Source organism: Panthera onca, chromosome F1, assembly GCF_046562875.1.
Source record: "Panthera onca isolate mPanOnc1 chromosome F1, mPanOnc1 haplotype 2, whole genome shotgun sequence".
Taxonomy (NCBI): domain Eukaryota; kingdom Metazoa; phylum Chordata; class Mammalia; order Carnivora; family Felidae; genus Panthera; species Panthera onca.
In genome coordinates this window covers 37,502,266-37,525,996 of record NC_138355.1, presented here as the reverse complement: position 1 = coordinate 37,525,996, position 23,731 = coordinate 37,502,266, and the positions used below count along the sequence as shown (strand labels likewise).

The 23,731-nt window shown below is 51.9% G+C and overlaps 1 protein-coding gene across 2 annotated transcripts in view; it reads right to left on the bottom strand.

Annotated features, from left to right (window-relative positions):
* The window catches only part of PLXNA2 (plexin A2), a 206,771-nt gene that overhangs the window by 24,526 nt on the left and 158,514 nt on the right, over nt 1-23,731 (bottom strand). The window contains exons 13-17 of one of the 2 annotated variants that reach the window (XM_078440905.2): nt 9,443-9,594; nt 3,339-3,456; nt 1,366-1,502; nt 259-426; nt 34-127 (exon numbers count right to left, since the gene is read on the bottom strand). In XM_078440905.2, coding sequence (XP_078297031.1) covers nt 34-127; nt 259-426; nt 1,366-1,502; nt 3,339-3,456; nt 9,443-9,594 — 669 coding nt within the window. Of the gene's footprint in view, nt 1-33; nt 128-258; nt 427-1,365; nt 1,503-3,338; nt 3,457-9,442; nt 9,595-16,740; nt 17,599-23,731 lie in introns of those variants that run through there. The other variant, XM_078440906.2, reaches the window with a different exon arrangement.

Here is a 23,731-nt window from a genome sequence, read left to right as displayed (position 1 = left end):
TAGGGAGGGCCAGGCGGACCAGCGGTTACTCACGTTGACAGACTCCTTGCCATTAAACTTGACTCGGACCCTTGGCTCCTGAATGACATCCAGGTTGAAGCCTGTGATGGTCAGGGGTGTGTGGCCACTGGGAACAAGCAGAGGCTGGGTTAGGTTAAAAGCCCTCTCAAACGGCTACCACCTCGACCCCGGCCCCCTCACAAGACAGGGGTTCTGTCAGGTGGCGGCTGGGCGTTATCCGTCCCACCTCTGCCTCACCTGGCAATGCTCCACTCCGGCTCAATGCGCTGCACCCGGGGGTCATCTATGTACTCGAACTGCAGGTTGTTATCCACGCGGGCTCGGTCGACACTCACGGAAACGGGGACTGGGCCCAGTCCGTTGGATGACGGGGGTGAGACACACACGATCTCGTTCATTGACCGCCTGACAGGAAGACAGCAAGAGGGTTGCAAAGAAAGGCATTGGCAATGAGGAGAGCTCTCTGGCTTCAGAGGCGATTTTCCTCAGTCTGAGGGTATGTATGGCCCACAAAATGCTCTGTTCCTTCATACTGTACACAACGGAACATATCCCTTATCGGTGTATATCAGTGCCTCTTTTTACTGGAGATCCGACTCTGGTTGGACGAGGGAGGGAACACGTTGAAGAAGGGGATTGGAGAATGTGGGGCAGGGGTCAGGGCTTCGTGGGCTTTGGGTGATCTTTTCTTTTCTGGATTTTTCTAGAATAGGCTAGTTAGCCAGTGCTTAGAGTCTGGTCAGTCATTCAGTAAGTATTCACTGAGCACCTACTATGCAGAGAAGTGAACACAGTCCTTGCCCTCAGGGAGTTTATAACCGGAGGAGATGATTGGCTAATACTGAGCACGTTGGGTTCTCACCCATGGATTCTCTCAGGATTCTCTATATCCCCAAGGCCTCATTGGAGTATCCAGCAAATAGCAGCTGTTCAGGTTTTCATGCACAAGAGATGCCCTGAGGATAAGGCTGTGTGCTTGCTGAGGACTGAGGTCATGTAGTCTCCATGTTTCTCGAGTCCCCATAGTGGGGACCTAATGAATGCTGGGTCCTGATGGTGACTGAAGAGTTTCTGGGAACTTCCCCATCAGCAGCTCTTACGGCCCTCGTTCTCATTATTTTTAGAAGTATCTAGCCCCTAGATACATTGACTAAGTGGTCTATATTGCTATAAACTGAGTAGTGGGATGGATTGCTCACAGGGACTGGAATGGTGTTTGGGCCCAGGACGTGGTGGCCCACACCGTGGGAGTAAAGGGGCGGGCACCTGTGTGAACACGCCCGGAACAGGCACGCACACGCCTCACACGTACAGCCTTCCAGTGCTCCTTTGAGCCCATCTCACCCATAGAACTCGCAGGTCTGGTTGCCCAGATATACAGCCACGCTGCTGCCTGCCCCGAGGTAATGGCCTGTGATGGTTACCATGGTGCCTCCCGATTCCGGTCCTCGGATGGGGTTGAGCGACAGCACAGAAGGGTTCTTTGGAAAAAAACAGAGAAACGGTCACACTCAGGTTTGGGCCAAAGGGACAGACCCATGCTGGACGTAACGACCAAAGGAGGAGCTGTGTCCCTGCTCAGAGTGCAGGTACTTTTCCTGCCCTTTCTCCTCTCTTCTCCTGGAGCTGAAGCCCTTTCTAAGAGGCTCTTGGCATGTCCAGGGAAGGCAGAAGGACCGCGCTTTAGAATTAATTAACTCCCTGGGGAGTCTCATGCTCATAACACCAATGGGAAGGCAGAGGTAACACCGACTAATCTATCAATTAGTTTACAAATTGAGAGCAATTTGAAAATGCTTCTCTATCTAGAGCCTGCACTGATTTTTTTTGGCACAAAATCGATTAGGCTGAATAAAGCATCCTTGTCTGCATTGGGCCACTAAGGGGCCAAAGTCCTCCATTAATGGCCCCTGCACATGTCCTGTCCCTTCCTAAGCATGTGAGGGGTACGGCCGCGGGCCTGTACAGACGGCTGTCAGTCAGTGTTAGATACAGCTTCCCCCCCACCTTCATCAGGAGGATGTCCTATCGATGGCCAGCACATTTTAGTCAACTCCCTAAGCTGTAAAATAAAATCCGAAGCTTGAAAGAAATGTCATGTGGCCTACGGTGCATCCGGCAGCTGACCTAAATCAGAAAGGAATTGCTCCTGCCTGGAGGGCCAGGCTGGGGGAGTGGGAAGTGCTTTTAACTGAACAACTATACCTGCATGAATTCTAGACCGCATTAGCCGGTCACTGTCCATTGGCCCTGAAGCAAGCTTCTAGATCACTCTGGGCTTTTGTTTGCTCCAATGTCAAGAGAGGAGGGCGGGCTAAATGATCTCTAAAGCCTCTCCCATCTGGGACATTCTACGGTTTTCTCCCCCCCCCCCGCGTCTTTCTGTGTTTGCTGCTCACAAGAGACCCTGTCTGTCCTGCGTTGAAGATAGGGGAAGCCGGTGGCAGGCAGACAATGGTACTCTCCAATCTGAGGAAAAGATGACTACGAGAAACGGACAGAGATGCCAAGATAAGAAGGCAGAGCCTGGAAAACCTAAAACAAGCAGTAAAATGCTTTAGAGAGAATAAAATGTTGTGGTCTAATGATTTTTTCAAAACTCTTAGCAAGGCTGGTTTGACCCCATCTGCTGGTGTTAACACTTTTTAATGAAGAACTCAATGTGGCAATATAGAAAAGTGTCAGCAAAGGGACTCCAGAGCCCCAGAAGCAAGTTATTGATTCAGCAGGAAGGTAGCCCCAGCAGATTCCAAGGCCCCAGAAGCACGCTATCGATTCAGCAGGAATACAGTGCCGGCCTTCGAGAAAGTTGTCATGATTCTGCTACCCGCCGCCCGAGCACGAAGAGATGTCTTCAGCTGTGAGTGTGCATCGGTGTGCCTAACCACACCATCACACAGAGCAACTCACTCAGTACCCCCTGCTCCCATGGTCCTGCCACAGACACATGTCTCTGCAGGATTTGAAGTGACTTCTTTAAACTCCCACTCGCGATAGCCTTGGCAGAAAACAAAGCATGTGGATAAATATAGACCTTTTTAATTAGGTCCCTCAGGGGATCTGTCCTCATTAGGCTGGAATGAGACTAAGATATCACACTGGCAGGACAAGCGGTGGCCCCCTCCCTCCCTTACGGGTAGGATCCACTTTCTAAGAAAGACCTGATCTTGCCTTATTTAGAATTCTGGCCCGTGACTCTCTGAGACTCTCATAGCATCGTCAGTCACACATCCATCCTACCCCCGGCTTGAGGGGGGTGTGGGGCCTTTGTGGGAGAAGCCTAGAACAGGCTGGGAGCCCCATAGCCCAATACTCACCACAAAGGTGTACTGTTGATGGGACTTGGTCATGAACTCTGGCTTACACTCGCCAATGCATAGGCGTACAGGCCCGGAGGTGGTTCCCACGAGGGCATGGCCCATCTCACAGACGATCCTGAGGAGAGAGCAAATCTTCCCGTGAGAGGCCTGGCCACAGCCCACATCCCTGCCTAGACTTCTCATCTTACCTCCCCCGTGCCCCCCACCCCCCCACCCCCGTCCCAACGAATGACTCATCACACACTTGCACTGGTGCTGTACCAAGACTCAGCTTGCTCACCCATCTAGCTGTGTGACCTCGGGGAAAGTGCTTTCCCTTTCTGGGCTTCAGCCTCTCATCTGTAGAGTGAGAAGCCGAATGAGATCACCTCTAGAGTCCGGAGTGCCTCCAAATGCTATGCTGCTTAACTCTCGGAATCGACCTGTATTCCCAGTGCCTCTGAGGTGCCTAGCACGGGGTAGTTACCTAGTATTTGTGGGATAAAACCCAATGTCCAACAGGGACACCCAGGGGCAGTAATTTCGTGTTCCTTCCTGTGTGACAAGCCAAAATGGCAACTCGCCCTAAAGGAGTGAGTGAGGGCCTGTTTGCCAAAGTGGTTTGTTTCCTACAGTGAGGTTTAAAAAGGGAATAGATAATCTGATGAGATAGTGAACGCCCAAACCAGGAGCTCCCGGCCAAAGGGAGGAGCCGAGTCCCTCGGCAGCAGAAGGGGTGGATGGCGGATGAGTTCATTAGGACGGCAGTTGACAGTGGACTCCCACTTAATCAAAGTCTGAGCGCCCTAAGCTGGTGGGCGAGGCAGCGAACCAGCCGTGGGGTTGGAAGTCACGTCTCACATTAAGAGGCTGGGTAGCTGGAGGCAAGAGGGGGATACAGTGTTTTCTCTCATGAAGTGCAGATCAATACCCCCAGTGATGACCTCCCTGGTGCCTGAGATCAGTTACAACAAGCACATTTAGACACTGGTTGCCTTGGCCACAGCAGCCTTCTCGAAAGGGCGGGCAGCTGGCGGATACGGGAGAGACTGAAGAAATCAGGTTCGCGGGGGGCTCTCTCGCTTAGAATTAGAAGGCACGGGGTCCCATGAGGCTCCGCAAGAGAACCCAAGGACGGAAGAAAGGACTTTCGATTCCTCCCAACACCGCATAAGAGTTCGGAGCAGTCTGGTGCCCCCGGTAGGTTTGCTTAGCGGGGAGGCAGGAAAACAGACCCCGGTGCACTCATTCCCAGCATTACGCCGGCACCATGGGGGTAGATCCGCCTCTAGCTGGGAGGCGCTTATCGCCACGGCTTCTCCAGGAAGGAAGGTAACTAAACAGAGATTTCATTTCGACGTAATAAAACTTGCATTAAACAAACACACCGCACGCTCGCACACACGCCATGCCGCAGATCTCCACCTCCTTCATAACAGTTAATCCCAAATAAGTACTTTGACTCCTGGTGAATATTTACTTAACATGCAATAACTGTCTTATCACGTTTAGCATATTAGATTCAACAAGAAAGTACTGAATGTGCATGGAAGGGTAGTCTCCCTTCCCTTCCTCCATGAATAAATAAATTAATTACGAACCCAGAGTAAAGCTGATAGGGACGATCAATTAGTATTTTACACAGAACTGTCTTCTTAAACCTCATTAGCAGAGCATTTGAGAAGCTTAATTTAAGGTACTGTGTGTGGTTATTTTCAGGCCGCTACCTGCTCGGAGTAACAAATCTCTCATCCCGTTTCCTGGGCCCTAGTGCCTGCACCTGTTTGGGGTCCCTGCCGTCCTGCAAACCACATGCCCTGTACTCCTGAGACGCTTCAGAGGAGATTCTGTCATCCATTGCAGGAGAAGAGGAGGACAAAGAAGAAGGGGACCAGATAAATCTCTTTCCTTCTCTCGTCCCTCCCTCACCACCCCCTGGACACTCTGTGCTACAGTCATCCTCCAGAAGAAAGGAGGAAGAAGAGATCATGGTAGGCTTGATATCACGGAGGGAGGAGATATGACAACCTGTGAAAGCCATGGGCCTACTTTTTCCTCCTGGGACCCAGGGGTCTGTGCAGGAGAGGAGAAGGCCTAGAATGGCCCATTCAGCTGTCTCTGTAGGGTGTGAACAATGGCCTAGAACCCTTTGGTGCGCCGTCTTTTCTAGAACATTTCCTTATGTCCCAAAACATAAGCTTTACATATCAGGGACCTGGGAGAAGGGGGACAGATGCGAGAGGAGTACTGCCCAAGTGTCCAAGGCTGAGCGCCCGCAGTTGGCCCTGAATGCCCCACCGCGAAGGGCATGATGCAAGGGGGGCAGGGGTAGGCTGCAGCAAGGTGCCAGAGCACTACCCTGGGTTCCCTTCCTTGGCACTGTGACTGATGCCTCTCCCCACCCAAGGAATGAGGTTCACCTTCACCTGTGAGTGGGAAGCGGGCAGGGGGAAGCTGTGAGCTGTAGCAAAGGGTTTGGGGTGGTAGGGAAGAACTGGGAGAGAATCCTAAGGAATTGAGAAGCACGCGGAAGAACCCCAATGACCTCTCACTCTCCCTCCTTTTATTCCCGGTCCACCCCCCTCCCCTGCCCGGTGCTCGCACTGAAGGTTGGAAGATACAGAATACAATTGTATCATTTGTTGTCTGAGCTCAGGGAGAGAGGAAGGTAAGGAAGAAGCAGGGGAGGCTGCTGGGAGTAAAAAGGGTTATACCGAGGAATGATGGTCGGGCCATGGCAGATTGGGGACCTTAATAATAATAAGAGCTACAATTTACTGAGCTGTGATCACAGCAGGCACAGTACAAGATAGGCTCTCGTGTCATCTCGAGCTCCCCTGCAGGGCGGTCCTATTAGCTCCATTTTATGGGCAATGAAACCAAGGCTCAGAGATGCCACGTGACTTGTCCACGGCCACAGCGGCAGAGCCACGGTTCAAATCCAGGTCAACCTGACTCCAAAGCTTGAGCCTTTGACCATTCTGCTCTACTGCTTGCAGAATTAATGGAATGCTTTCTATGTATTTTGGGGAGGGGACAGGGTGGACGTGGCAGCAATGTCGGGGTGCAGTTGAGGTTGCTGGGGTGTTGGGAGGTGCCCCCTACCTTCCCGGGTGTTGATGACCACAGACAGCAGTGTGTGCACCACTTCCTCCTTCAAGCCTTACGCGTTGGCAAAGTTCCTGTGGTTTGATTTCTGGGGGCCTCCTGCCTTCCTGGCCTCTTCCTGGTGTCTCTGGTGGCTCTAGGATCCCCAGTATATTATAAGGAGATGACAGCTGGGGATGCCGACATTTTTCTCTTGCAAAATGAGGGGCCTGACTAAACAACTATCCACGTTCAACATTTGGAGGTTCTACTCCTCCCTGGTTGACAGGGAGCTTCTGGGGACACATTAGTGACACCGACAGGCTTTCTAACGGTGGGAAGTGCGGTTCCCTGGGGCATACAGTTTCCTCCTCTGACATCCTAAGGATGTCTATTTCTCCATTTCTCCATTCCCCGGATGAGACTTTTGAGAATCTGGGAGCAAAGTGATTTGCCCCAAGTCACCCGGTTCCCCAATAGCTGAGCTCCTGGCACCCAGCCCGGTGGTGTCCTCATCCCACACACTGTACCACCTCCCACAGACCGGCAGGGATGGTGCCTTTCTCCGCACAAGCGTGCACCCCTGGGGGTGGGGAGCTTCGGCCCCCACCTGAGTCTTATCACCCAGGAAACGTCCTGTGATGGAATCATCCAGCCCTCCACAGACCGGTGGGGTGCTGATTGCAAGACTAAGCGGGGCCTTTTAACCAACATTAACCTAATTGCTGAGTGATAGATGGTGTGGCACAAGCATATGGCGGGCCATTACCGTGCCCGCTAACCCTGCCCGCACCCGGGACACTGCACTGGCCCGTGTAGCCAAATTCATCTCTCCCGGACATCTGTAATGATCATGCCTGCTGCTGCCTGCCCGGGCGGGAGGCTTTAATGATGCTAACAAACTCTGAAGCCTCGAGAGTGGTAAGGAGCCTGGGGAGGCTGGAAACCAGGGCTGTACCAACTGAGGTGTGGAGGGCCTGCTCCCTCCTGCCCACACCGCGCCCCACACGAAGGCAGCGTTGGTTTTCTGGAGTGCCGGGCCACCAACCTCGACTGGTCACCTCCCTAGGCTCCCTGCATAGCCTCACTTGTGGATTCTACGGGCGCTTTCCCCCCTGGCCCTGGGTGAGGGTGGTGCATTTGATTCCAAAGATAGAATACTTCCTCACATTCCTATGGTACATCGCAGTCTCCATTTTCTCATCTTACTGAATTTCCCCCCAAAACCCGTACCGTAGGAATCACGATTTCCATGAGGTTGATGAAGGTCAGAGAGACTGACAGTCTGCTAAGGCCTCAGGGCTGGTCAGTAGAGCAGGCAGGACTAGAACACGTTTGAATTCCAAATCTCATGAGCTCTCCGTGTCCAGCTGCCCAAGAGTTTGCACTTCTCAGCTCAAAGCCATACCCAGTGGTCCCCCAAACCCTTTCCTTTGGAGTCCTGTGGCATCTCACCAAGTTGGAGACTTGACTTCTGTCTGGAGGCCCAGGGCAGGTCCTTAAAGCCAAGGTGGATTCGGGGTAGGTGGCACCGAGGGTCTCGCCCAGCCTGGCAGGGCTCTGACCCGGAAGGACTCCACAGACTGTCCCGCCTCCTGCCCCAGATGCGTCCACCTCCTCTCTGGCTCCACAGCCTCTGTAGTTTCCCTCTTCTCTCCCTCATCTCTTTCCTGTAGCCCCAGCCAGTCCTCCCTCCAAGATTCAGCCCTTGCAGGGAGAAGGTTGTCAGGGGAGGAGCCGGTCTGAAGGATTAGAACGGCTCTTTCTCCCCCGAGGTGGTGAGCGGACATCAATGGGGTCCTCAAAGCCTGGGAAGTCACTCCTCTGACTCTGACCCTGCTCTGGGCCCACACCGGAATCGTGGCCCCTGACCCCGGAGGATCATGACATTTTCAGGCCATTCTTGTCCGGGAGTCTTGCCCTATCCACTCTTATGAGACAGGGAGACCTGGAGTGGAAGTCAGGAGACTCGGGTTCCAGCTCTGCCTTGGCCACTTGTGCACTGAGTGAACTGGGGAAGTCATTTCACTTCCCCAAGCCTTTTGCCTTCTCCTGCTTTGTAAAGGGAGATAACAGCATCCACCTCTGAGTCCTTTCCAATTAAAAATGAGAAAATGGATGAGAAGGGGCAAGGGCTGACAGAAGAGAAAGTGATCTCATTTTTCTGGTGGTTACTAAAGGCTGGGTCTGGGCAGGTCAGGGGGAGGGCCTGGGGCTGCAGGGGGGTGGAGCTAGGGCAGAGAAGCCCCTCCCACAAGCCCTGCTCTGGGGCTCCCTCCTCACATCCCTCCCCCTCGCACAGCACAGCTGTGTTCTCAGCAGGACTAGGGAGACTTGACCCCACTTTACATGACAAATCATCCAGAATGATCTCCCTTCCGTCTCTCTTTGGGATTGGGGTGGGGGGAGCATCCCTCCTTCCAGGCTCCTGCCCCCAGTTTTGTGCCCATCTCCCGCCCACCAACTCCACAGTGGTCACCACTGCCAAATGAACACCCCAAATTGGAACATATGTCACTCCTGGAGCCCCGTTCGCCTGTCCGCGGCTACATGCCTATTTTCTAATTTCCAGCTGACATTTCCCTTAGTGAAATAAATGAATTTGCTCCGGCGGAGGCCCTGCTCGGATTAAGCTGCTGTCAGAGCCCCATGAGCCAAACAAATTGTTGCCCGCAGCCCACTGTGCGGGATGCATTCCAATGGGGGCTGGCAGCGGAGGGGCAGGGAGACCGAGGAGGAACCTGGGCTGGCTGGGAACGTGGCTCGGTGGCCAGGGCAGGTGAAGACTGAATGAGAGACAGTGTTGCGCTAGGAGTTCTGATGCCACAGGAGCCAGGGGACAGGGAATCACACACATAGGAGCCTTTGAAAGTGGAGGTGGGGTAGAAGAGGGCCCAGGGAAGGCTTTTGGGGGCAGGGTCCACGGGAGCAGAAGGGTGGGAGGGAATCTTGGAGAAGTCCCAGAAAAGGGAAAGGGGCGGCCCCTACCCTGAAGCTCCATGGGAAAAGGGCGGGCCAGAGCGGGCTGGACTCACTGCTCAGCGATGATGTAATCCCCCGGCAGGGGGGTGCAGGGCACCCCAGCCACCTGCACGTGGTGGGCGATCTCAGAGAAGTCCAGGCCCAGGTTCACGCCATGGATGGTCACTCGAGTCCCTCCTTCAGGTGGTCCAGACACCGTCAAAATCTGCGGGAGGGAAATGGGTCACAAACCTGCTGGGCCACAGAGGAGGCCCTTTTTGTAAACCAGGGAGGGCTTTGTAATTGTCACGTGCTATTACTGCCACCCCTACAGGCTAGACACCATAGGGGTAATGGTGAATACACAGGACATCAGGAAACTTGCCCTCCAGGAACTTCTGGTCCAGGAGGAAGAGATAAAAAGGGAGCCATACATAACGCTCCCTGATGCAGGGCACGCACACAGTGATAAGGTAGATTCGGAGGGAAGCTGTGGGAGTCCAGAGGAGTCCAAGATTAGGTGCTGCTTCAGGGGTAAGATTCAAGATGGAAAGTGTGTCGGACATGGGCTGCAAAAACACAGCCCAGGATGCATGGCAGAACCATGAAAAAGATAACTTTAGGATCTCCCAAATTTTCCTGGCTTCTCATTAACGAGGATCATGTATCTAGTTATTCATTTCCTAATTCAGTCACCAAATGCTGTCTCATTTTGCTCGGGCCCAACGGCAGAATCAGGCTCTCCCAAGGTGTAAATTTCTCTCTGGGATTAGATCAGGCTCTTGGAAAAATGCCGCTCTTTGGGACAGAACAGATAGATCCCAGCGAGTAAGTTTATCCTTTGTGGTCCACAGTTATCTGAAGGAGGAGGAAATTAGAAGTGAACTCAATCACTGGAAGCAGGCTCCGAGTATCTTATACGCAGATTCTCGTACAACTTATACATACAGTTATAAAAAAAAGTCCAAGGCTCTTTTCACTACACTGTAAGAAAGGCAAGACAGGGAGGGAAGGAGAGAGGGAAGGGTGGGTTGGTCAAGGCCAAGAGTCTACCAGAATCTCCCAGATGGAGGGAGCGTCTGGGCAGAGTTGCAGCCCGGGACTTTCTGTGCTTGAGCCCCACTGGGAGCCTCCCATTAAACCCTGTTCATCCTGGTGGGACACCCAGTGGAGCCAGTGTGCCCTGGGGCAGAGATGACAAGTCAATACAATGAAATGCTATAAAAGGTTCTGGAGACTTTTCCCTCCTCTCTGTTCCCCAAAGGGGCACTGCGCTCTTCCTGTGATGTGGGCACCATGAGTTGTACAACCATCTTGGCCATGAATCCCCAGGTGACAGTGGGCAGAGAAGACACGATCGTCGGTAGGAGGACTGGAACAGGCCTCCCTCTCTGCCAGGCCCACTCCTGGGCTCTCGGGAAGTTGGGTGCACAGTCAGGATTCGAACTCAGACTTCCTGACCCCCACCCTCTTCTTCAGTTCTCACACGGTGGAGCCTCCTTCCCTCCCTGGGGGAAGGAACTCTCTCATTGGAGGGCCCATTTCACCCAAGTCACCTTGTCTGAGGCTCTCACTCCCTTTTCTGGGAATAAAATATCCCACCTCAGGAATAAAAATAAACAGGATTCATGAAACGAATCAAGGGTGGGATAGTGGAGGCAGCTCAGAGGCATCTCTGTGTGTTGGGCGTGAGTGGGGGGAAGAAGAACAATTTGGAGAGAGAGAAGCTGGCAGGAGGAACAGGTAGCCCCACAGCCTTCCTGTCCCTGGGGATTCTGAAATTAACCAGAACCGGATCTTGTCTGTTGCACCCTCCCCCGGGTGCCGTTTCCTCTGCAACCTGGGCCTCCCGGGCTCTGTGAGATGGACCCTTGTTAATGAGGACCAGGGAAGGGGATGTTTCCACGCCCCTGCAGGAGACATCAGTAGGAAAGAATTTGCTTTGAGCAAATCTGACTGCCCGGGTTCTCCTTTGATCCACTTGAATGAGCCCCACTGGCTCCTCTCACCCCTCCCCCAGCCACCTGGAGGACAAGAACCCACCTACCAAAAGTAACTGGCAAAACTGTGGGGATTGGTTTGCGCTCCTTCCCCCACTTTTATTTTTAAAAATACATTCTTTTGCTCGCTGCAGTTAATTACAACCTTTCAGAAAAACTGTGAAACGAAATCTTTCTGGAAAAGCTAAAAATATTTCCATCTTGCAGGTAGTGCGTGGGGATTGGACTGTGGATAGTTGGCGGCATTGGCAGCTTCTGTGAGGCCGCTTTCTTCAGCTGGTAAGTCGCTGCAGTGTCCCCTTCTGACATTCAAGGGCTGGGGTCCGAGACATGACCAGGGTCACTTGGAGGGGTTTGCAGGATCCATTTGCCAACACAGAGCTGCTCAGAGGCATACGCCAGCTTATATTGTTTAGAGACGAAAGATTATTATTATTGTTATTTTTTTTTTTTGTCATTAGCAAGTGTTATAATCTTGGCATGAAGATGCATGCCAAAGAGATAGCTAGTCTGGGGTGTGGAGACACCAGCCTGATCACTTCTAAGCTAGCTTACCAGCTGCTGGAATCCGAACGTGGAGAATCAGAGTCCTCCTAGGTCATTGGCAAATACCTGGGGAATACTGGGTCCCTGGGGTCTTCTTTCCCACATAGCATATGCTATGCACCATGCTGCCAGCACCTGGGGCAGGTGGCAAAGGAGTCAGGGGTCAAGGCTCTAAGTAAGCACCCCGTTCTAGGACTTACAAGGGACATAGCTTATATCTTCCTTGCTTCGAACAAAACTGATGTGTTAAAGTCAGGATTTTCCAAACATAGATGAGGTGGTGAGCATTTGATTTGCAAAAGGATTCCCAAGGTCTCCATTAGGGATGACTTTCAAAATCTATATCGTTGGCACAGACCTCTCTCCTGAGCTCCATATCCATATATCCAATTGCTACTGGACATCTCTACTTCCCCATGTGTGTCCCTCAGGCACCTCAAATTTCACCATGTCTAAAAATGAACTCTTAATTTTTCCTCCTTCCACCCCCAACCTGATTATCCTCACAGATTCTCTTTCAAGGTTAATGGAATCACTGTGCACCCAGCCAGGAACCTTCCAAGTGGTTTCAACGGATTCCTCTCCCTCCCCTACCACGTACAATAAATAACAGTCACCAGGCACTATGAGATCTTACTCCCTGGCATCTTTGGAATCTGTGTCCCGCTCTGTCTTCCTGAGTCGGTGTTGAGCACAGGTCCCCTACCTCTCACTCACGCTAACGGCGAGGGTTTCCATGTTCTCCCATTAGATTGAACTTCCTCCTACCACCAGGTGACCTTCACGAACACATACTTGGGCAGGTTACTAGTTGCTTGCTCTGAAAACCCGTAATGGCTCTGACCACTGTTAAGGCAAAGTCCCTAATTCCTGGCTTGACACTTGTCCTTAAAGGTTTTGTTTTTTTTTTTAATATATATTTTTTAATGTTTACTTTTGACAGAGAGAGAGAGAGAGGATCCGAAGCAGGCTCCAGGTTCCGAGCTGTCTGAGCACAGAGTCTGAGCTCATGAACCACAAGATCGTGACCTAGCCAGAGTCACATGCTTAACTGACTGAGCCACCCAGGTGCCCCTGTCCTTCAGGTTCTGATCTTCGTTAATTCTTCAGTCACATCTGCTCTCTTATACTATGTCCATGTTCTACGCAGATACCAGCGGTTCCTGTCCACGCAATGCACTTCAGAAATCTCCGTGCCTTTGCACCTCACTTGCTCTCCGCCAGCTTAAAATCAGAGTGAGTCAAGGTGGAGGTCTGGGCTCAGGGCATAAAGGCGCAGAGAAAGGTATCCTGCAGGAAACGTGCCCTAACGACCTGAGGGCTTCGAGGAGACTCTGAGAATGAGTATAAGGGCCTTGATGTCCGTGTGGTGGTCTGGGGTGGTAAAAACCCAGGCATCCTATTTTCCTCGTTTTTCCCAGGACCAAGTATTGGGGAGAAGCTACAGAGGGGAGGCTTGGTGGAAAATGACGTATTCTCCAGAGAGAACGTGAACAGGATCTTTTAAGATACCACTTCAGGGGCGTGGGGGAGAGGGGAAAAATGGGGGATGGGCTTTGAAGAGGGCACTTGTGGGGACGAGCACTGGTGTGGTATGGAAGCCAATTTGACAATAAATTATATGAAAAAAATATGTACCACTTCGGACCAGGCAGCGGGGTCCCAAGTCTACCCTGGAGATTGCCCACAAAGGCTCTCTCTCCCAAGCAGCGTTAGATTGCAGAATGGTCAGTGTAGTATCTGCAGAGCTCGATTCTCTTGGGAGAATGACACGGGCTATAATGAGGCAGGTTGGTGGAGTCCTCTGCTGGCAGAACTACAAGGAAGGCCTCCCAGATCAGGCAGTAGTGGGGATCCAGCAGAGGTGAGGGTGAAAAGGCAGGGCGGGAGTTAGATAGATCCCCCCACTGACAGAGGGGAATCAAGACAGGGCTGGGATGGTGACCAGATCCACAGGTCTTGGCTTCTGGTTTCAGATGGCTCTTGGGCTGCTGGCTACTGCGGGGCAGGGAAGAGAGCCCATCTGAGACTTGAGTAGCGTCGGTGCAGGGAGAGAGTAAGACAGACTAGAATTTGAATTTTCCCTCTGACAGGCATGAGCTATGTGACCTTCAATCTCCATGTCCTTATCAGAAAACAGATAACAATGCTCCCCCTCACAGGGATGTTCTGAAGGTTAAGGAAGACAACATCTGGAAAATCCCTAATATGACGGTGGTTTTAGAGGGCGGGTCTTGACAATTGCAATTTCCTCCCTGGTGTTCCCCCTGCACCTGTGCCTTCCCAGATCACAAAAACACGGGATTGGTGGTGTTGGTAGGGAGCTTAGAGATGATGGGAATCTTTTCTGTTCCTCTGGAAGGAGGCCAAAGGGACCCGGGAGCTTAGATGCTGGAGTGATGAGGGTAGAGAGAGCTGCCCGGGGGCTGACAGGAGAGAGCCTGAGCTTGTCCATGCTGCTGAGGACAGGACCTTGGCTTTGGTGGACTCTGGGCCCTGCACAGAAGCAGACTCTGAGCCAGACATCACCCTTTCACCCAGAATAAATTGGGGGAAGACACAGGCCCTGTCTGGAATGGTCTTCATTCTTTCTTCCCTCCCTCTTTGCCATTTCTTTTTCCCCTGGCAATCAGCCATTCTGGGGAAGGCACAGCATTTCACAATGAACTCAGTGAATTCTTCCAGGAAAGTAATTCTGAATGAGACACCCACACAAACAAATGGTTTGACAGTCTGGGATGTGTACGAGTGTGTGTGAGTGTGGGTAGTGAGGGTGTGGAGCGATGGGGAGAGGAGCTGGGAGCCTGTAAAATCAGCTGGGATCTTGAGATATGGACCACTTCAATCCCATGCTTTCCAACCCATATTATACCGTGGACAGGAAATCTGACTTCTTGCCTGTGGACCTCAGAAGTAGGTGATGAGATAACGATGTGCCCAGAAGCAAGTTGCTCTTGCTGGGTGGGGGTGAAGGGGGTTCTCTCACCCCTATGTTCTGTGCCGACTCCCACTGTGCACTCCTCCCCGCCTACTCCCCAGAACTCTAGTTCTCTTACGTATCTCGTATGCTCCCGGGGACAGCTAAGGATCCCCAGGCCCATAGGGTCTAAAGGCGATGTTCCATCCCCCCTCCCGGTCCAGCAAGTCCACTGACAAATGCCTACCTCTCCTGCAAGGCTCTGCTGAAAGATGTGCCCCTGTGATGCTTCCTCGGACCCCCTTGGGCAGATTCGGTAGCACCTTCTCCTACACTCCCTCGGCCCTTCGTGAACACGCCCAAGAAGGTAATGGCCCCGCCGGGCTGTAAGCTGCTTCTTTTCTCAATGAGACAGTAACTATCTTGGGACAGAGACAGTCTCACTTTTGCTTAGCAACCTGACACTTAGCACACGGCCTGCAACATGGCAGCCTTCGGTAAATATCCCCCGTTCTCTGTTACTGGGAAACGCTGGTCCCGCCAGATTGTAGGACAAACTGTGTTCTATAATGACAGCTGGAAGAATGGAGGTGTCTGTGCGGCTGGGGAGTGATGTAGTATTGTAACGGAATCTCAAGAAGTCCTTCCTGCAATCTCTCTTCCTTCAATTTAAGCCAATTTCTGGTGTGATTCCTCATTGAATGGAGGACTGAACAGCTGCCTCCTCATCAGACATCTTTCAGATACTGAAGACAGCAATTAAGTCACCCCTGGCCTGTGCTTCTGTAATTCTGTTAGCCCTTTGTTGGAAGATCTTGTTTTCTAAACCCTTTGATCATTTCAGCTGCTTTTCTTTGGACCCTTGGACGTCCAGGCATCCTCTGAGAGTGTAATGACCCAAAGTAGGCTTGTGGCTTGAGCAAAGGCCTGCCGGGTGTGTAGTAAGGAAGGCCTGCGCAGGTGACTTCCCTCCGCTTTCACATACACCATTAACCAGGCCAGCCCTGGGCAAATCCCAGAGGGAGGGGAAATCTTGGTCTCTTTCCCAGGTGTCTTTTCTGTTCCCCCTCCCTGGGGTCCCTTCCCCTATTTTAGGTACCTCTCACCCTGCTAGTCTCTTCTCCCTAAAGAAACCTTTATTTGCATCTTAATGGGAACTTAAGTTGTGTTATTACCTTGCCTTAAGAGTACTGGCCTTTTAGCCCATTGTAGGATGAGAAGTTTGTCTATGCGCAGCATTCAGAAGGAGAATGTGGGAAAGGTGTTTGGGCAGAGGGCTCAGTCCAGCAGCCTTACCCGGTGCCCCGGAAGCAGTCCCCGACCGTGCCCGGGTATACAGGTGACTGGTCCACATCTAAGCCAAGTACTCTATCCGCTGATCGCAAGCCAGGATGAGCAGACAGTGGGATGTGGGATGTGGCTGGCGTGTGCTCATCGTAGGGGGGTTCCCAGTCTCCCGCTGGGCCCTCTCAAAGCCTCCCGGCGCCTCTTGTTGGGGAGCCACCTCCACACCCACCCAGACCCCACCTGCCAGCCGCACAACCCGACTGAGCCCCACCGAGCTCCAGAGCACCCCAGCCGAATCTGGGCTCCTGCCAGACTGCGACATGTTTGTTTTCCACCGTGGGTGCCGTGACCTGGAAAGCAGCCGCCGCGACGCTCCCCTTGCCCTGATTCTCACAGCCACTAATTGAAGGTTCGGAGGGAACTGTGCCACAAAGCCGCCCAAGGGCGACGGCAGATGCAGCCGATTAATTACAGCTGGGGAGCTCCGAGGGGCTGCGCCGGGGAGCGGAGAGCGAGGTGCCCCAGGCCTCAGGGCTTGGCAGCCCGGGGAGTGCCGCTGGGGCCACTCCGGAGGGCGGAGCTGGGGGCTCCTGCAGGCTAGGGGTTCGAGGGGTGACAGGATGACCCCTTCTTGTCCGGGAAGAGACCCCTGGGTCATCAGCGGTGGGCACTCACGCCCTAGCCTGCTCGTGGGTTTCCCTCTGCTGAGGTCCCCCAGCCCCTCCCCCTTGGCTCAGGCCAGAGCTTGCTGCTTTCCAAGAAGCTCTGCCCCTGGCTCTGCTGGTCACTGCCTTGTCTCTGAGCTTCTGGGAGCTTCCCCCTCCCTCTTCTCTGTCCCTGCCCCTGCGAATGTGCACACGCCCCCTTGGGCCCTGCCCCTTCGTCACCTTGCCCCGGGCCCATTCACGTTCAGCCTCTCCACGTGATGCCAGGCATGGGGACCACTGGCTTTCTTTCCATCTCTGCAGCAGGCTGGATAAAGAGCTGGGTGCCAGCCCCTTTCCCCCCTCCTGCCCCGTGGACTGAGAGTTCTGTTTTCCTAAGTGAGCCCAGGAAAAAGAGTATACGGGTCACACGTGGGGCCTCTAGAGCCAAGTAGCTGAAGGTTAACTGCTGGTTCTAGAACTTTGTAGCAGTGTGACTTTGCTAAAGTTGTCACCCCTCACAGTGCCTTGGTTTCCTCATCTGTAAAATGGGGCTAAAGCTCCTACCTCGTAGGTTGTCGTAAGGTCTGCACGAGATAACGTAAGGTGCTAAGTGCAGTTCTGAGCGGCAGATAAGCGTTCAGTGAAAGTTAGCTATTATTTTTCTTATTGCTATTTTATGATGAAGAAATCTGGGCAGAAGCCAGGCTAGCTGGAGTCCAGAGAAGTGGCTGGTTGCTGTAGAGATGGCCCAGCATGGTGTCGGCTGCCTCTCCCCTGGGCCAGTCCAGCGCTTTGCAGGTCTCCGGCAGGCTGTCAGCACCCTAGACTGGGTCCTTAAGAGGACATGGGAGAGAGTGACATCAGAATCTCCCAGAGCAGCCCGGGGGGTGGGCGGGGGGGGGGGGGTCCCAGAGAAGTTGCTCCAGGAGGGACCACCCCCAACTGACGGACCTGCTTTGTATTAAAAGTTTCTGTGTCTGAGAAGGGGATCAAGAGGGTTCTGCCCCAAGTGGCCCCCTAATCAGGACAAGCCAGTGAGGACACGTCGGGGGTATATAGACAGCTAATCCTCTCCTGGCTAATCCACTTACTCCTTTCCTGTTGCTTAGAGTTTTCCTGACTTTCGAGGGCAGTGGGGCCAACTTTGTGCCTAAAGATTTTGATGGCCTCTGGGCTCTTGGCCAGAGACACCTGGAAGCTGGATGCAAGACGGCAAGTCGTCACATCCTTTTCCAACTTCGGTGTGTGTGTGTGTGTGTGTGTGTGTGTGTGTAAGCACGCGTGTGCATGTGAGTGTGCACACTCTTCACGGTAGGCCAGAGCCCAGCTGATAGCTCTGAGTCTCTGGCCTCGGTGGCACCAGCTCTCCTACCCGGCGCGAATCCTTGCTGGCTCTGTCTTAGCTGATAGTACATTCAAAGCCTAATTGTTATCTCAGCAGAGTAACTCCATTATTCATCCTGACACCGTCCCCCGTTAGCTGTTTGTTGCAGTGATGTTATATTAATGAGGCCTGCAAATAAATGAACGGGGAGATCAGAGCGCTGACTCGTTTCTCAGGAAAGCTGGCTGACGTATTTATTTATTTGTTAGGAACTTTGCAGCGAGTCTTCCTGGCCCTGGGCAGGTGGCTTTTGGCCTTTCCTGCAGAGATTTGGTGCAGCCTTACAGATAAATGCTTGTAAATGTCCAACTCCCTGAACAACTTCACAAATGCATTCACAACAGAAGAGTCCAGGGTGGGCGGGGCGGGGGGAAACCTACTTTAAATTATTTGGGCAAATGGAGAACAGAAGGAATGCAAGAACAATGGATCATCTCAGACAAATATTGTCTCAACTATTACTTAGGCTTGGTTTTAAAGAGGATGTACATGGTTTTGTACATTCGCTTTTCTTTCCCAGGTACACACACCTAAGACAGTGTTAAAGAGAATTTGTCCTCCCTGAGCGTGAGCCAGTGAGGGGACTGGGTACGCCAGTGACACTGAAATATTCACAAAGTAAAATCTACGATGTGGTCAGTGGAGAGATGACTGCAAAACCAGCATCCCTACAGCCTGGCACCAGTGTGCCCTTACGGGGCGACACGGCAGGTGACTTCAGACACACACAGGGATATTCTCTGGTACCCAGACGGTGACGGGTTCCTGGTCAATCCCTGAGGACCCCAACACTGGAGATGGGTCCCTGGCGTTTCAAGCCAGCTTTGTTTATTCTTCACCGTGATCTCTACTGTCACCCGCAGGTGCGAGCCACCTGGCCTCCATCCTCTGGGCTCTCATCCAGCTGAGATGCTTGGAAAGAAAGAACTACCAGGCTCGGTAATTTCCTACTTTCATCTCAGCCACCATCCCGCTGACAGGCACCATCAGAAACCAATGAAATCAAGTCTGATAACTCTCATAAACATACATAATGAAAGTCACATCCATCCCGTACAGGTAAGAAGGAGTCACCCTAAGTTTAAACACAACCCCAAAATGCACTTCCTGCCCCCTCACCATTCATAGGATCAAGTGTAGACCTAATTATGTGTAGGAAGACAGGTTATTTTAAGGCTCAACACAAAGGGTAGCCAGTGCTCCCAGTTTTTCTGGCATCTCTTGAGGCCTTCCAAGAGAATGCCAAGATATTTTTGGTACACTTGGGGTGGAGTGAGGTGGAAAAGTGTATAGCCAGGGAAGATCCCTTTATCCCTCTGACCAAGACAGGCGGTATGTGTGGTGGGGAAAGTCTGCATTCTGGAGTCGGAAGGTCCTGGTTTTGAGTTTGCTCTGCCACTAACCAAATGGGTGACTTTGGGCAAATTATTTACTTCCCTAAGCACTGTTTCCTCAACTCTTAAATGAAGATAACCGTAGGTATCTTGAAGGATTGTTAGGATGAGTTGATACGCAAAGGTCCTGGGGCACAGTCGAGCCTGACTGTTATTATTAATACTCCCAGAACTAGGATATGGATCATCTGTTCTGGTCCCTGGCCTGAGGTAAGTGTCCTCATTAGGTGTCAAGACCTAGATCCCTGGTGCTACCCTCTTTCGAAACGGGAGACAAAAGCAAAGGGTGTAGATTAGAACTTTCTGTCTTAGGCCCTTTGGAGGAAGCAGAGTGGCCTGCAGGACAAGCAGATTCCAGCCTCTTCCAGGTGGCTCATGTTGAGGGATAGGCTGGGGCTTTGCAGTGAGAGGCTGCAGCCCCTGCCTCCCCTCCCAGACCTCGCCTATCCACACGATAACTTCCAAGGCTAGCACAGCACATATTCAGTAGTCGCTCATCAATGAGGGTTTATTTACTGCAATGCTCTGTTATGTGTTGAATTTTATCCTCCTCAAATTCAAGTTAAAACCGTAGCTCCTGTTACCTCAGGAAGTGACGTATTTGGAGACAGGTACTTTCCAGAGGCAATCGGGTTCAAATGAGGTCGCTAGTGTGGGCCCTAATCCAATATGGCTGAAATCCTTATTTAAACAAATAAAAAAAAAAAAAAAATAGAGACAGACACAAGAAGGAAGGTCATGAGAAGATGCAAGCGGAGATGTAGACGATGTGTCTACAGGCCAAGGACACCACAAGCCCCCAGAAGCTAGGGGAGGGGGCACGGAGCAGATTTTCCTCACGGCCCTGAGAGGGAGCCCACCTCCAGCACCTGGACCCGGGACTCCAGCCTCCAGAACCGTGACACAATTCGTTTCTGCTGTTGAAGCCACCCGGCTGGGGGTGCTCTGTCCCCGCGGCCCTCGCCGACCAACGTACCCACTTGGAGTGGAGACCTCTGTCACCTGAGCTCTAGATCCCCTTGAACCTTCCTAAATTTTTCTTCCCAATTACATACTCGGTCTCTTTCCCCTTTCTGCCCAATTCTGCCCTTCGCAGCTTCTCCGAAAATGCTTCTTCTGAGCCTTCCTTTCTAGGGGGTGGCTTGCGATGTCCTCCCCTTTGGGGTCCTGGCAGGTCTGGAGGCGCAGCAACGTGGTGGGCCAGGCATGTCGCGGGCTTTCCCGAACCTCTGCGCGTCTCCTGTTCCTGGGGTTGAACAGGTGACAGGTGCACAGACACCAGGATGATGGTGAGGACGAGAGCAGCTTGGGATGCCTCCCACGGGGGACAGCATCATTATCACACCACGGGCTGACTGGGAAGGAGCAGACGCTGGGTCCTGAGGGGGTCTCTAACCTGAAGTTTATATAAACTGGGAAATTCGGGAGGCTGTAAGACTTGTCCTACATGAAGCTGTCACAGGAGACGGGTCTCTCGGGGTGGGCTTGGTTGCCATGGACACAGTTGGGTAAGAAAGGGTTAAGGAGGAACACAGCGGTCCAGTCCACTCAACTCAGCTGGAGCCCACTCCTTTTCCTAAAGCAGGACTCACTTGAGGTCATCTCGTTGATTTCCAGGCCCCTGAACAGGGCAGTGCCCGTTCGGGTCCCCACTGGTTTCCAGCATTGGGAATTCTGCTGTCTGCAACAGACACCACGAGGCCGTCCTAGAATCCTTCCCCTTTTCACCCCTCCAGAAGGATCTTCGTCGTAAATGGCTCTTGCACGTGGGCCTGCAGTTTTGCAGGCACACATGCGCGAGGCCGCACATTTGCAAGGCAACGGCCAGAGACAAGGCGGGAGGAACATATAGAAGGGCCTGGGTCTCACAGAATACGGATTATTAAGAGATTAAAAGATTAAAAGATCTGTGCCAGTGTCAAGGAAGTAGCCCGGGAAGCTACGGTAAAGAAAAGGAGCTGATTCTTCTTCAAAGTTACTTTTAGCAAAGGATACCTTTTTGGTAAGAGATGCCACAGACACATGAGGGTGCTTTGTTCCCATTACTGGTGACATTATCTTTGATCACCTCGTATAGGTAGTGTCTACCAGCTTTCTTCTCTGTAAAGTTACTATTTTTTCTTGTTGTAATTAGTACATACCTTGGGAGGCGATGGCTCAAGACGGCCGACATCCTATTTTTCACCCTACTTTCATTCACCAATTCATTGGCCTTTTTTCCTGAAATAATTATTACTGTGAATTTTGCCAACTGATGATTTTCTATTTCCCTAAGTCCTTTTACATGTTTCAGTTAGACTTCCAGTATGAAGAAGGGTTTCCTTTCTCCCCCGTTAATTGTTTCTTTATATCTATAAGGACCATAGATTCTGATCTTATTCTATTGCTAAAGTCAACTAGTATCATTATGTATTTTCTTGCACAGACGGGCCCAGATTTGGCCCCTGGGGCCAAATCAAGTTGGTTCCCGTGCCCTTTTGACATGTATTCCACATTTTTTTTTTTTTAGTACTCCTTGCCAACAATATATACCCTAAATTAAATCATAAGGAGATATTAACCATACCCAAATTGAGGGATATTCTACGAAACAACTGTCCCGTACTCTTCAACAGTATCAAGGTCATGAAAGACAAAGAAAGACTGAGAATTAGAGCACTGAGGAAACATGATAACAGAATGTCACATGTGACCCTGGATTGGATCCTGGACAATCAGTGGGGCAACTGGCAAAATATAAATCAGGCATGTATAATACATGGCATTATTGTATGAATGTTAATTTCCTGATTTGGATAATTGCACTGCGGTTATGTAAGATGTTAATTTTGGAGAATCTGGGTGAAGGGTATATGAAAGTTCTTGGGACTATTTTTGTACCTTTTTATAAGTCTAAAATTATTTCAAAACTGAAAAGTTAAGAAAAACTTGAAGATGACTTTTACAGGGGAAGGAGGGTAGGCTGAGGGAAGGAGACACAAAATGAAAGAAAATATTCCTGATAACAGTGAATACGATATTCCAGGCCTGGATCCTCCCTCCTACATGTCCCGTCCAGAATGATGTCCCCCTGCGTGGCTTGAGACACAGCATGGATTTGTCTCTCCTTTTCCCCAAAGAGTATCTTTCATTTCTCTATAGCCTCTGTTTGAAAAAAAACGCCAACAGGAGACCCCACTGCTTGGGGCCTCCAACTCCTGCTGTTAACGTTCACTGGGAAAATCAATTACAGCCTAATTACCTCAGGGGGTTAATTAGCATCATGTAGCTTGGGTGTCCTCTGTGAAGGGAGCAGCCCGTCAGTCCCCGGTCAGTGAGCAGGGGCAGCACCGAGGCAGAGATTTCCCAGGGAGAAGCCTGCCTCAGGGCTGGGAAGGCGCCCCTGCCAGTCGGGGAGTAGATGGGATGGCAGCAGCCAGGGTTGGGGGAGGTGAGAGGTGCTGATGGAAGCAAGTCCCTGCCTAATCTAAGCTCCCCTGTACCTCAGGCGAAGAGACGCAGAGACGCAGAGACGGACAACGGCAGCTGCAAGATTTACAGGGCGGAACATGTTCTCAGGCCAGCGGTTGCTGGAAATCACTAGAATCCGGGAGAAGGCAAGGAGCCCTGAGCAGCTCAAGGAGCCGGCTGTCTGAGGGCAGAGGCTGGGGCACCACCAACCAGAAGTTCCTGTAAGCCCTTGCCCAGCGAGGTAAGGGCACAGGTTGGAGTCAGTGGGCACTATCACGGTCGTGCCCAAGACAGAAACAAAATTGAGGAAGCCTGATGCTCGACGGACAGCGTCTACACCATCATAGCATCTTCCCACCAGGATGAATGAGAACCTAGGCGGTGCCAGACACAGTGTTGTGCTTTCCCTCGGGTATGCCGCCACGTGGGTGGATGGCATCTGCCTGGCCTACGTCAGCTAGGAAGGAAGGTTGGCTCTCAAGGAAGAGGACACCTTGCTTCCCGTTCCACATCACTTGGGCAAATCAGAGACTTTACAAATGGCTCTATAAGGAAATAAATCTGGACTTTGATACTGGCTCTGCCACTTATCTGGGGCAACCACTCTACTCCTCTGAGCCTCATTCTCTTCATCTGTAAAATGGAGGTGAGACTATATGCCTCCCATGGTAGTCACGGGATTAAACGAGACAGCGCCTAGCACCCTAAAGAAACACTCACTCCATCTTCAACCATCTG